Consider the following 14,372-nt stretch of genomic DNA (forward strand, 5'->3'; position numbering starts at 1 on the left):
TTTATTAGTATCACACTGATCCTGAGTTCAAGCCTGTATTTCCTTGAACCCCTGTTCCTGGCATTTAACTTGTGTCTTTTCTATCAGGTTTGCAACCGTGCGATATGATCAAGGAGCCAAGAACATTCGGAACCAGTTCATGCACCTGACAAACTACAGTGTGAATAAGAAGAGTGGAGACTATGTGAGGTACTGGCTGCATGCGAGCCGGGCGCCAGGAAATCAGTTTCACGTGCAGGTGCCGGAAATGTGGAAAGTCAACTTGTTGCACTCCATTTATCTCCATGGAACTTACAGGAAGCTGTCGTTTAACGTAGTTTTGAGGCATATCTGCTATTGCTTCTCCGTTGCTTGCCCAGTTACGGCGTCCCCTTTCTCTACCAAAATAGGCCTTCCCACATTTCGTCTTCACTGTCTTTCCTCACTTGACTTAGGGGTGGGAATTTAATAGGCATATGGAACTTTTTAGAAGACAAGAAATGAGGTCATTTCAGCACTTGGCAAAATGTATCAAAAGCTTAAAAAAATATTGGTATCCTTTGACCCAGCATTTCCATTTCTAGGAACTTAACCTTAAGAAATAACAAGAGATGTGCGCACAAGATCAGAGAGAAGAATGTTCGTGACTGTACATTGTCAGGTGGAAAAAGCAGGTTACCAGACACTACTTGCAGTTTAAGTTCTTTTTTGAATCTATAAGATAACTAAAGCTGTTTATTTTTGCTGAGGGAGAGAAAATGTAAACTAGGAGGATATATCCCAAAATGTCAACAGCGCTTAACTATAGTGGATGAGATTATGGGTGGGTGACTTCTGTTTTCTTCTCTGCACTTTTATGTATTTCCTAAAATTTTCTAAAATAAATGCTTGTATGATCAGAGGGAAGAAGAGTTAGGAATAAATTAAATGAAGAAAGAAATGAGGCCATCTCAGAGAACGATTCAGTGGAAGGGAGTACCAGCACAGCTGTGTGGAAACATCCCTTCTGCTCTGTTTTCTTTCATCCTGATAATTTTGCCAGAAAGTGGAAAAATAAAAAAGAAACCCAAACAGTCACTTTCTACTCAGACTAAAAATAGGTGTCTAGAAAGTCCAAGGAAAGAAAGAAAAAGACTCTGGAAGTGATGGCATAGTTGCCAAGGCTGTGTAGATTTCACGGAGTGTCCTGTGACCAGTGTTTGGAATTGAAGATACCCTATCGTTCACCCTGGAAGATGAGCAGACATGCACCCAACTGGTGGGTGGTGGGGTGGTGGTAGGGAATGAGGGGGCATCTGCAAAACACAGTTTCCAGATTGCAAGACCTTTCCAGTAGTCATGACAGTGTACCCCGTTTGGCAGTCTGCTGCTCTGGTGGTGGGGCACTTCACTGATTTTATTGTTGCTCTCATGGATTCTCCCTTCAGCGATACCTCAGAGGGTATCCAGAAAAGCTGTGTGGAGAGCTACCACTAGAGAGGAGAGAGCCTGCTTCAGATGCTAAAGCAGTTCCATGCTAGGTTAGCTCATTAGAATGTTATACTACATTAGTTCACTAGCCAACCAAGACTCAGTTCTGGTCTCAAAATGGCATTAGAAGTTGTTTTGTGGGCTCATATGACTTTCACCTCAAAGACTAGGTTAGTATCCCCAAATGTGTCATTCTGTTCATGTACTGTGGCCACTCTTAAATTGTTCACATCCTTTCACACATTGCTTCCACTCGTGATACATAATAATTGTTTGCTTAAGGAAGAATTTGCTGCCTTTTCCCCTGCCCCTCCCACCATAAGAGAAGCTATATGCATTTTCATTAAAAAATAAATCAGTGGTAGAAAGGGATATATGACAAAGGGACTAAGAGTAGGTGCTGAGGGAGCACCGCGGGAGGGAGCACCTTTGCGGGAGGTCCACAAAGGAAATGTTTTCCTAAAGATTAAAAGGACAAGTATTTGTAAAAAAAAAAAATCTGGTTTCTACAGCCAGGCCTATTTGCACGTGTGACTTCGATCCATTCCTTTGTTTTAGTTGTGATGATCCAGAAGTGGAGGATTATGGGAACAAATGGAGCATGAGTGCCATGCTTAGGTATCTGAAACAAGAAGGTAGAGATACAACTGGTGAGTACCAGGCCTTTTTCCTTTGTGATCTCTCTTTTCTGTATAACTTCACTGTGCCTCTCAGCATGCATCATTCTCTCTAATTCTGGTAGTGTCTCTGAGACTTCTGACAGGGTTGTTGTTCTTTTTGTTGTTTCGTTTTTAAATTTTTTTTTTAATGTTCATTTTATTTCTGACAGAGAGAGAGAGAGACAGAGCATGAGCGGGGAGGGGCAGAAAGAGAGGGAGGCACAGAATCTGAAGCAGGCTCCAGGCTCTGAGCTGTCAGCACAGAGCCTGACTTGGGGCTCGAACTCACAGACCGCGAGATCATGACCTGAGCCGAAGTTGGACGCTCAACCGACTGAGCCATCCAGGCACCCCAGGGTCGTTGTTCTTGATGTTGATTTTTCCTGCCCTATAGAAGATGGAAAACAGGCTTTCTGTGATGCCCCCCCCCCCCATCCCTTTTCTTGTTTCTAGTTTGGAAGGCATAACCTTGTCCTTTAGCCTTTAGTGAATTTATCCTTCTTGAATGTTGAGCTGCAGACTGAAGTACTGTCTTCATATTGGCCCTGAGTTCAAATTTTTCAAAGTTAATCTGTCTCACTCATATTGAATTGGGGAATGAGCAGTGTCAAGTCTGAGTACAGGGCTTGGAATCAAAATGGACACTACTGGCTGAGCCTTGAGCAGAATGGGAAACAGTGTGCAAAAAGGCTTAGCTCAGTCCACAAAGGGGAAGGGCGATGAAGAAGCCTGAGAAGGGGGAAGTAAGGCTTCTTTTCCATTCCATGTCTGTCTTTTGTCATAGGATGCCACTTCAGTACAACCCCTGCACCCACATTCTTGACTGTGTCACCTTATTCATAGATAATGCCTTCTCCTGGAGTACCTATTTGCAAGACCGCCACCTGGAGACTTTTTGGAATGAGCACATGTGCTTTTACAATCACACACTGTGTTCCAGAATCCAGTTTTTCTACTCTGTACATTATAGTGTCTCTTCCTTCTTCTTCTTCTTCTTCTTTTTTTCTTTTTTGTAGCATTGATGGCCCATGTGGAAGACCTGATTATTAAGACTATAATCTCTGCTGAACTAGCTATTGCTACAGCCTGTAAAACCTTTGTTCCTCACCGCAGCAGTTGTTTTGGTAAGGAGACTCACGAAGCCTAATATGTTGTGTGAAAAGGGGCTTGGGAAGTTGGGAAGGGATCCTGGGGTAGAGAGGCTCTGTGATTCTACAGAAGTAAGAATGTGTGTGTGTGGCGGGTTTTTCTTTCTAAGCTCAGGTGGCATATGAGGGTCCTACTAAGAGGCCAGTGGTGAGCTTAGTTGGAGGTTCCCTGAGGACTCACAGGCTTTCTGTGCGGGAAGCAGGGATTGGAACTAAAGTGTGGGTCTCTCTGTCAGAGTGCGATCAGAAAAAGCCTGCAATGGACTGTACAGGAATCCAGCTCTAACAAATATATTCCAGAGCCCCTTGGCAGCCAGACTGGGAACCGTTCCAAGAACCTCTGGCTGGTACCAGTGTGTGCTTTCTCCCAGTTTCCAGTGACTCCTCCTTTTTGTTTTAGTCTTCTTTCTAGTGGGTTTCTGCCCCTCCCTCCCTTTTTTTCCCCTCCTCTTCCTCCCTCCCTCCCCTCTTCTCCCACCCTTAACTCCCTGACTGCACAGAGAAGGAGTAAGAAACAGATCACAACTCCTGGATCAGGAAGCCTGTCGCCTACTGACCCACTGGCTATGACTGGCACCGAGGACACCTGCGCACTTTGCTTTCTGTGTGGATGTGCACTGTGTAGTGATTGCCAGTGTGTCTGTAAAGTCAACTAGGCTTTCAGCAGGTGTTAAAACACACTAGGGTTGGGGCGCCTGGGTGGCGCAGTCGGTTAAGCGTCCGACTTCAGCCAGGTCACGATCTCGCGGTCCGTGAGTTCGAGCCCCGCGTCGGGCTCTGGGCTGATGGCTCAGAGCCTGGAGCCTGTTTCCGATTCTGTGTCTCCCTCTCTCTGCCCCTCCCCCGTTCATGCTCTGTCTCTCTCTGTCCCCAAAAAAATAAATAAACGTTGAAAAAAAAAATTAAAAACAAAAACAAAACAAACAAAAAAACACACTAGGGTTGTTGCTGGGGGGATAATGAAAGTAATACAGTAGTAAGGATATCAGAGTCATGGCTCGCTCGGGAGTCAGGGTAGCAGGAAAGTGAAGAACACGGACTTTAGAGCCTGGCAGACGGAATTAGTGTGAAAGCCATTTGCACCCCTTACTTGTTTTCTTATTTTCAGCAAGTTACGCCAGTCCTGTTTCCTCCATTATAAAATTGTACTAATGACGGTACCGATCTCCCAAGGATACCAGGAAGATCAAATGAGATGATGTATGCCAAGCACTTGGCCCAATGGCTGGTCCTCAATTTGCACTCAATAGAAATTATTTCTTTGTTATTTTTATAACTAGAATGAGTAATTCTTGATCTCTTTCACGGATTATCATAACAGTCTGTACTTGAGAGGCAGTAAACAAAGGGAGGTGTTGAGACCAGGAACAGAAGACCGTAGACAAACCAAGACCTGAAATTATATAAGAAAAGGAGAGGTTGTGGTACATTTTCTAAGTACAGACGTGTTCATGTCCTCTAAAACCCTACATGGGTCTTTAGGGTTAACTAGTCAATAGAAACTTGATAGGACTTCCAGGCTTCTAAGTACCGGACCACAGCTGAATTTTCTAGAATTCAATTTCTCCTCTTACACCTTATAATCCAGCTCTTCCACTGAGCACTCCATGCCTTTGTGCCTCGGTATAAATTCTTCGGTCCTGTCTGCCTGGCACACTCCTGTTCATATTCTCAGACTAAGCTTGACATTGTCTCTTCTAGGAACCCTTGCTTAACAAAATGCCCTGTTGTGCCTCCTCTCTCATGCTGTTCTGTTGTGTTCTTTTCCTCTCATATTGTGACGTTTTGTTTACACATGTGCTTCCCTGGTAGTCTCCGAGCTTAACTTCTCGATTGTCAGTAGTCTCTCTCTGTCTCCCCTTCCCCTCTCATCCTCTTGTGGCCAAACCACACCTTACACTGACTCCCTGGACCTGCCAGGTCCTTCCCTTCGCCTCTGCCCTTTGCACCTGCTTTATCCTGCATCTGGAATCTTTTCCTCGTGTTCCTTTACTTAATAGATCACCGCCATCTTTTCAAGATGAAGTCAAGTATCATTTCTGTGGTGAAGTTTTTCCTATGTGTTCCAGTCTGAGTCAGCCCCCTCCACCCGCAGCTTCCCATGCATAATCTGCAGTGGTACCTGATTGTCATCTGGTACCCATTTATGTGTCTGTCTCCCCTCCTGGACTGGAAGCTCCTTGTAGACAGCAGCACCGTCTCCCTAGTTTCTGCTCCTCTTGTGCATAGTGGTTTTTTGCTCTTAGGAGATGTTCAAGAAATGTTTATTGAACATTGGTACTTGCTTTAATTGCCTTTTGGTGGCCTGATAGTAAGCTTCTTAGTAGATCTGGTTTGGTAAGGGCCTAGAGCTCTTAGCGTTAATTATAAACTGCTTGAAGAAGGGGTGCATAGAACATATCTTCCAACTTCAAAAACCTCATTGGATTAAAAAACTAAGGTTTCTTTTCCACATCTACTTGGCTCTTATACGAAGCTTAATTTCTTCGTATAAAAATCTTTGTTCTTTTTGAACAAATTCTCTTTGAGAATTTCCGGAACTTAATGGCAGTAGAGATTCCAGTATGAAATAAGCAGTGACTTTCCCTGACTCAGTGAAATACCCCTAAGTCCATTTCATCATCTGTGGGTCTCCTTTCCTCCTCTTTGCTTTTATTCCGTTTTAATAAAGTGAGTGCATCTGGAGTTTTTTAAGTTGTTGACTGTCTTCTTGGCTTTTGTGGTTCTAATTCCACTTCCTGTCGGCCCTGGGATTTTGTGTGCTTCGTTAACCTCCCCCCCATCAGGTATGATTTTGTATGTGTGCGTATATTTGTGTGAGTCTCTCTGGCTCCCACTTACTCCTACTAACTTCCCTTGGGATTTGAGTTACAAGGAATAAAACTGTTTTGTTCGTTTTTTTTTTTTTTTCTTTCTTTCTTATTTGTTTTAGAGTAAACAGGAATTGAGAGCTTCCCAGAAGAATTTGGCTTACACAGAGCATTGGTGCTTTTAGAGGAAGCCAGTAGTCCAGTGGTGAGGTTCACCATATTCTTTTAGTTGTTTCGCCCTTACACATTATGAATGTTGGCCAGGAGCATTCCAGTACTATCTAAGTGTTTCTGTCTCATGATTTCTTTCCTGCTCCACCACCTGTGATGCCCAACTGTGCTTTTAGGTACTTCTAATATTCCCATTCATTTGTTTATTTATGCATTTAACTTATTTTCAGTCCCTGCTCTGTGCAAGGCATAGATTATAAGCAATTATTCCTCTGAAATCAGATTTTGCATGGGATGATATATATACACACATGTATGTATACACACACACACACACACACACCTGCATTGTATTATTGTCATTTCAATGTAGACTTAGTAACCTTCATAAACTACTTGAAACTTAGCCATGTAATGCCTTCTCATAGATTTGTACATCTGGAAAGGACCCCAGAGAATAATTAGTCCATATAAAGAAGTTGGGGCCTGAGAAACTAAGAGCCTTGCCCTTGGTTCCAGGGCTCACGAGTAGAAGAGCCCACATGAAAGAGACCTGGCCTGGAGGGCAGGGGCCCACAAGATGGTTGGCAGGCAGGTCACCTTGATCATTCCTTGTACTCTTGATTTACAGAGTTTTTGATGCCCCTCCCAATAAAATAGATTGCTGGCAATCTAATTTTTACTGCCCTCAAGATTGTAAAAATATGGTACCATGTGAAATATATGCGTAAACAGCCACCCTTTAAACGTGCTTAGGAAATTGGCACTGTGACATAACTGGCAAGGAGAACGGCTTTTTTGACCAGTTGGAGAAAAACAGCCCAAAGCAACAGGATGTTAGCTGTCCTTTACAGATGCTGCTGCTGACGGCAGTTTTATCTATGTGTGTGAGGATGACTGAAGTGACAGGCTAAGACCCTGGCCCTCTCCACCCTGGGATCCTCTGGGCCAGCTGTCCGTGCCACTTGTAGAGCTGGCAAGGCTGGCTTTGTTTAGGTCAGAGACCGGTAGCATCTTTGCTCAGGACAGTCCATGTTCAGTACACCTCTTTGTTGAGTGAGCGCTGGTTTGGCTTTTCACTGCTGTTGTTCTAGACCATTTTGCAGGCTAAGCCGACATTCTCAAAGGGTGGGTGTCCATAAATATTTGTTGAAGGAAGGAAAGTGGGCAGCATACATTCCTCAGTTACGTAAACTACTTGACCACCACCAACAACATCGTAGTGAAAGTCAGCAAACAGTTCACTTTCTGGTTTAGCCCATGCTCCTGTTCAGGTGGGAAGAGAAGTTACCGTAGAAAGTAACTCAGGAGAAAGTACCTACTGGTTGTTAAGCACTTTTTCTTGGTTATTCCCTTTAGCCCTGTTAACAGAGTTTTGTTGGTATTTATTACCCATGTTTTATAGCAAGGAAAAAAGATCTGGAAAGGTCAAATAATTTATGCTAGGTTGTGCAGTTAACAAATGGCCAAGCCAGGTTTGGGATCCAGGTCTCTTTGGCCCTTTCTCCACTCACATAAAGACAAGTTCTGATGAGCCCAGCCACTTTTGGCATGCCCCATATCCTGGATTCTCCTTCTGCTCTCCTGTAACTAGATCTCAGGAAAAATGGTATCATTCTTTCTAGCAGATCGGGCCTGAAAAAGGCACTCTTCGGCTCTAATCAGCAGTCCTGAATCCTAGATACTCCTTTCAAATCTACCTTTACATATGGTAGCCAGATACCATATTGATTTATTGGACTAGTTAACAAATTGGCTCTGGGCTTTTTCTTTTATTTAGTTCATTTTCCTGTGGGATCTTGATCTGTTTTTTTCCAAATTCTCCTTCTGGACCCCAGATAAAGACTTCCTCCTTAGGTTTGCAACTCAAATCCAAAGCCAAGGTAAAAAGAATTTCCTTTATACAATAGCATTTGACTGGCAGTGTGGACTGGCTAATGTCAGCACTTTCCACTGCCTCAGGATTACAGCTCCAGCTGGGACTTTATTTCTGGGGAGGGTTAGTGGATTGATTTCACAATTAGTGGTGTGCCATGTTTAGTCATCTGTTAGCCCTTGGATGCGTTATTATTTTCTCTATCAAATCTTTTTTCTTCCTCCCTTCCTAGACCACCTTTTATCAAGTTTTTTCTTAATATGTCTTAATATGTTAAAACCTTAATAGGAATGTCTCTTATTGTCCTTGTGGTTGGTAAGCTTTATTATGAATATTTCAAGTCTTGTGGCCAGGGTTATTTTGGGGGAATAACTGCAAATTACTTGTCTTTTTGAAAAATTTCTACTCCTGAAGCCAAGACTACACTGTATGTGAACTAACTGAATTTAAATAAAAAAATAGGGGCGCCTGGGTGGCTCAGTGGGTTAACCATCCGACTTCAGCTCAGGTCATGATCTCACAGTCCGTGAGTTCGAGCCCCGCGTCGGGCTCTGTGCTGACAGCTCAGAGCCTGGAGCCTGCTTCAGATTCTGTGTCTCCCTCTCTCTCTGCCCCTCTCCTGCTCGTGCTCCATCTCTTTCTGTCTCAAAAATAAATGAAAACATTTTTAAAAATTAAAAAAAATAAAAAATTGAATTGTCAAATGCTTTTCACTTACTTTTTTTTTCCTCTTTCTTCTTCTCTTTTCTTTACCTTTCTTTTAGTATTTCTTGATTGCTTCCTAGGTGCCTTTTATGGTGCACGCTGCTTGTAGTATAATGATGGGTAAGACATGGCCCTGCCCTCAGGTGGTGGGGAGGAACAGACAGGAGATCACAAAAGCGGTACGGGTAGTAGAGTGACTCAGGTGCTCTAGGAACACACAAGAGCTATCAGCAATACCGGGGAAGCCAGGGAAAGCCATGTCTACCAGAAGGAATACAACATGCACGGTGTCATGTCAAGGCAGAATATGGCAGTTTGTGAAATAGAAGCTCAGTGTGACTGGATGCAGCCTGCATAGGCTGGGGCGGCAGGAGTTGAGGTCACGGAAGCAGATTGGAGCCCTGTTCTAGAGGACTGACGTGTAAATTCCTCCTGGAGACAGCAGGCAACGACTGGAGTGTTTTGAGCGGGAGGGCAATAAGATTGTTATTTCTCTCCTTAACTTTTATCATGATTTGACCCAAAGCTTTGGATGACAGAGTTACAACAAAGGGAATAGCGTACACCATGACTAGAAGTGACGAATTTAAAGTCCTTCAAGTACCACCTCACGTCAAGTATCTGTTGTTGGGCCAGTTCACAGCCTATCTCTATCTGACTATTAGATTTATGTCTTAGAAATTCCGACGGGCATATGGAGAATGGACTGCAGTGGGGAGAGACTAGCCCTAGGGAAACGAATGGGAAGTAAGAAGTCTGTGGTGATAATGTACACTTAACCACGTGATCCAGCAGTCCCACTTGTAGGTGTTTCCCCAAGACAAAGAATGTTACGTGTTCACACAGATACCTGGATATGAAGGTTTATAGCACCTTTGTTCATAGCCACCAAAAATTGGAAGCGGCCCAAATGTCTGTGAACTGTTGAATGGATAAGCAAGTTGTGGTATATCCATAACATAGAATCCTACACAGCAGTAAAAGGAATGCACTACACTGTTGATACGTAAAAACATAGATAAATCTCAAAAGCACACTTCTAAGTGAAAGAAGCCGCTCTCAAAGGTTCATCTGAATGATTTCCTTTATTTGACTTTCTGGAAAAGGCAGAGATCGGATCGGTGGTCGCTGGGGGGATGGGGAGTGAGAATTGATTGGAAAGGGGGGCAGATCTTAATTGTGGTGGTGGTTACATGACTACATACATTTGTCAAAACTCATCGAACTATAATTTAAAAGGGTGAATTTTGTTGTATGTAAGTGATACAATAATTTTATTTTCACAAACTTGTTTTAAAACAAGAAACAGTCGGGGCGCCTGGGTGGCGCAGTCGGTTAAGTGTCCGACTTCAGCCAGGTCACGATCTCGCGGTCCGTGAGTTCGAGCCCCGCGTCGGGCTCTGGGCTGATGGCTCAGAGCCTGGAGCCTGTTTCCGATTCTGTGTCTCCCTCTCTCTCTGCCCCTCCCCCGTTCATGCTCTGTCTCTCTCTGTCCCCAAAATAAATAAACGTTGAAAAAAAAAATTTTAAAAAAAAATAAAAAAAAAAAATAAAATAAAATAAAACAAGAAACAGTCATAGGTGGATGAACCTCAAAAATGCTGATTGAAAGAAGCCAGACTCAAAAAAGTATATACTGTATGCTCCCATTTATATGCCATTCTAGAACGGACAATGAATCTATGGTGAAAGAAATAAGAATAGTGATTATCCAGGGGTACGATGAGGGGAAGCAGGGTATTTACCAGGAAGGGGCATGAGGGACCTTTCTGGGATGATGGAAATGTTCTCTGTGGGTTGATATGAGTGTGGATTACATGGATGTATCCAATTATCAAGCCTCATCAAGTTGTACACTTAAGATCTGTCTCTTTCATTATATGTAAATTACATCTCAAAAGAGAATGTAGAAGCCTGGATTAAAGAGAGATAGAGAGGAGGTCTGGTAGTGTGTAGGTTTTGGGAGGTGGTGAAGAGAGTGTTTCTAGCTTTGGAGACTGGTGGATCAGGCCACCATTTTCCAAGGTGAAGAATAATGGGAAGCCAAACAGGTTTGGGGAAATATAACGAGTTATATTTTGTTGAGTGTTGAATACTCCTGGGATATCCTAGTGAAGTTGTGTAGAAGGCAGTTGTGGAGTTATGGATTTGGTATTCAGGAGACACTTGACTAAAGATATAGATTTGAATGTCATCACCATCATGTTAATTGCAGCCATGAGAATACATGAGATCAAAAAGAAGTAGAATTGAGAAGGAAAGAGCCCTGAGGATGCCACCCTGAGCAAACCTGCCAGTGAATAGCTGGGCAGAAGAGAAGGAGTGAAAAGAGGAGGAGAATCAGAAGAGAGCAGTGTCCCGGAACCAAGGGAGAAGAAAGTTCCAATAAGTAAGGGGTGGTCAACAGTTTCAGATGTTTGGGCTTAGCAGTAAGGTGGTCTTTGTTGATCACAGTGAGAACAGTTACTGCTTTAGACAGCGGGAGCAAAAGCAAATTCTTATGGCTTGGAGAACGAACAGGCATTAAGAAGGTTAAGGCAGCTAAGTGTAGATTGCTTCTTCAGGAAGCTGCATTCAAGAAGTGGGGAGATAAGGACACAAATGTGAAGTGGTGATGGAGTCAAGCTGCTTCTTTACTAGTCATGCATATAATTCTCAAGTTTGTTTGGATTTGGCTGGGGGCTGAAGGAAATACGTCTCATGAAAGGAAATTTTCCTAAGGAAACATTGTTGATCAAGGTGGTAGCACCAGTCCTTTGAAAATACTTGGCTTTTCTGTTATGATGGGGACCACACAGAAGAACAAAGAACGTAGTTCTCAGAGTGGGCAAAGCCTAGCTTGCCCGCACCCTTTAGTGACAGGAACACTTGGTGTATCTCATCCTGGACACCGAGTTTTTGAAATTCTAGATCCTGCTGCTCAAACACATAGTATTAAAAGGGGAAGTTTAATATTCTCAGGACAGCATACTTCTTACCTTTTAAAATCTTTCATGTCCATAGAAAAGACCGATCGTAAGTTAAAAGGGTCATTATGAGGACTTTTGTAGCCTGCCAAAGACCGAAATTATTTTTCTTAAGCTGAGTTGATTATTGGAAGAGGTCAACCTGATACAAATGCCCTCTTTTCACTCCATTTACCACCCTCCCACTTCCAGCTCCTCAGGTGAGCTGGGCTCTGCACTGTGCTGTAATGCCACCACATACTCACCCACTTTGAAATGGGAGTAGATCCAAGCCTCGTGCGTGTACAGGTGCCGTTAGATCCAAAACTGATTTTGCGATTGTTTAGCCCTGATGGGTTCATTCACCTGGGTAAAAATTTAGCATGCCCAGTAAATGGGTGTTGTCTCTCTTTGGGTTATTTCATTTTATTTTTTCTTACTTTCCAGAATGTTGGTTCTCAGCCTTTCTGCTGGGATTCTTGGAATTTGCCTCTTAATTCAGGAAATAGTTAAGTCAGTGTGCTGGCTGTTTAATGCAAGGTGTCTAAATAACGGGTCTCATTGATTCTCATTCGGACTTCAGTTTTCCTTCATTTGTGGTTCATTCTGCAAATCTGTGGTTCATTCTGCAGAGCTGGTCAACATGTGCTTCAGGCATTCTTACCCTGTTCCTCGTGCCATTATTATTAATAATATTAGCATTTTATGAAATAGTTGAATCCTGTGCTACCACTTGTGTAATGTTAACATGGACTTGTGGATTTTGCAATTAAGTCTTCCTTTTTCAGTGCCTTATTTAGTGCTGTATCACAAAAGACTCTTTTTTTCAGATTGAAAGGGGAATATTCTGTGGGATGATTGAAGATTAGGTAAAATATTCAGAAGAATGGCAACTTTTCGTGGCAACTTTTCCCGAGAGAAAAATTCAAATATGATGTCTACCTGAATCTGTACTGCATAAATAGGGATTCTGGATATAGGTTTATAGAGCACACAGGTATTGAGAGATGGTGATTAATAGAGAAGATCCGAGGGGTGAAACAACGCGAAAGAAATATCAGAGAGAGAAGTGACTTCTCCAAGTTCCTCAGTGAATAAATGGTAGAGTCCTGAGAAGGATCCAGGTCTCCAGATTCCCCTTCTAGGATTCTTGGTCCCATAGCAGATTTTCTGTGTTCAAAAGACCATCTGTGGCACCGTCTTTTTTTAGAAATTTACATTTATTTTTCTATGTTATTGAGAGTATTGAGGAATGGGAGAATCCTTTTTGAAGTAAAGACGTTTGTCTCAAAATGAGTTTCTGGAAGATACCTGGATGTGTTCTGTAGATGTGAGCTGTGGCCCGTGACCTCTGACTGAACTGTAAGGAAGCTCATCTTTTCTCTTGGAAGGAAGATGTAGATTATTTGAGGGACACGGAGTAGGAAGTTCGAGAATGAGTGGATCTTCTGAAAGTCAGATATATTTCATATATGTATACCAAAGAGGACTGTGGAGAGGGTCTCATTAGTAATAATAATAATAATAGTAAAGGCTGCTAGCTGAGTTTCCATAGTTAGTGTCATATTATCCCTGCATCCTGGGAGAAAAGGTTCTTGCTTTGCTCTTTGCAACAGTTGAGGGGTTAGGGAAAGAATCAGTAAAGAACCAGAAACCATGGAAATTTGGTCTCTGGCTCCGTCCCTTTTTAATAATATTAGTGGTGCAGGGTGGCTCGTCACAGTCTTCTGTCTTTCTATGTTGAGCCAGTGTATTTTCTGTCTTCAAAGGGAAATTGAAACCATAGGAGAGGGGAAGAATAAATGTATTTTACACTCAGATTTCTTCTTAATCTAGGCTGCCAAAGCAAGATCTTGGTTTAGGAAAATGCATTGGAAGGGCCCTAGAGAGAGTCCTTCAGTAGGTTTTTCTGTTTTCAGAATATGACGGGAGGACAATCCAGAACAAACCTAAAGTATCATAGATGTTCGATGCACTTGTTACATTCCTGCTCCCAACACTTTTTTTTTTAACCTGTAAGCACAGCAGAATCATGCTTGCTAACTTTTAGAGGTCAGGTCACTTTCTGTGTAGAGCTCAGGAATGTCAACAGGTGGATGATACAAAGTGGAATTTTATAACATTGTCTCATCTCTAGAGCTTGATTAATTTCTCTGGAACTTGAAAGATGCTCTGCTCCTACTTCCACTCATTACTTATACTCACCAAATTTCTAGGCGTCTGGTGGGGGTTGATTGGATTCAGTCTTCTAGGATCTTTATTCAGTTGTGACACAGAAAATGATCTTGTGTATTGTGTTATGTTGTATTTCTAGAACTCTATGGCTTTGATGTGCTCATAGATTCTACTCTGAAGCCATGGTTGTTGGAAGTAAATCTCTCTCCTTCTTTGGCCTGGTAAGTAGTCTGTTCCATCAACTAGAAAAGGACGACCTTCAATGAGTAACACTAAAATACTTTTTTTTTTTTTTGGTCATTTCTCTTGGCACAAGATTTTTTTTTTTTAACCCTAGTTATTAGATAGAAATGACTAGAATTTCTAAATTTGAGGGATTTGTGACACATGGTTAAAGTCCAGATGGCAACATGAATCCCTATCTTACTATAGTC

General features: G+C 42.5%; 1 protein-coding gene across 32 annotated transcripts in view; it reads left to right on the forward strand.

Annotated features, from left to right (window-relative positions):
• TTLL5 (tubulin tyrosine ligase like 5) overlaps positions 1–14,372 on the forward strand; it is a 300,979-nt gene that overhangs the window by 55,336 nt on the left and 231,271 nt on the right. For all 32 annotated transcript variants that reach the window (XR_006705160.1, XR_006705161.1, XM_045451565.1 and 29 more), the window contains 4 exons: positions 88–189; positions 2,008–2,099; positions 3,125–3,232; positions 14,078–14,159. Coding sequence is in view for 30 of the 32 variants with exons in the window: in XM_045451565.1 (XP_045307521.1) it covers positions 88–189; positions 2,008–2,099; positions 3,125–3,232; positions 14,078–14,159 (384 nt within the window). In the remaining 2 variants the exon portion in view is untranslated. The remainder of the gene's footprint in view (positions 1–87; positions 190–2,007; positions 2,100–3,124; positions 3,233–14,077; positions 14,160–14,372) is intronic.

This window comes from Leopardus geoffroyi, chromosome B3, assembly GCF_018350155.1.
Source record: "Leopardus geoffroyi isolate Oge1 chromosome B3, O.geoffroyi_Oge1_pat1.0, whole genome shotgun sequence".
NCBI lineage: Eukaryota > Metazoa > Chordata > Mammalia > Carnivora > Felidae > Leopardus > Leopardus geoffroyi.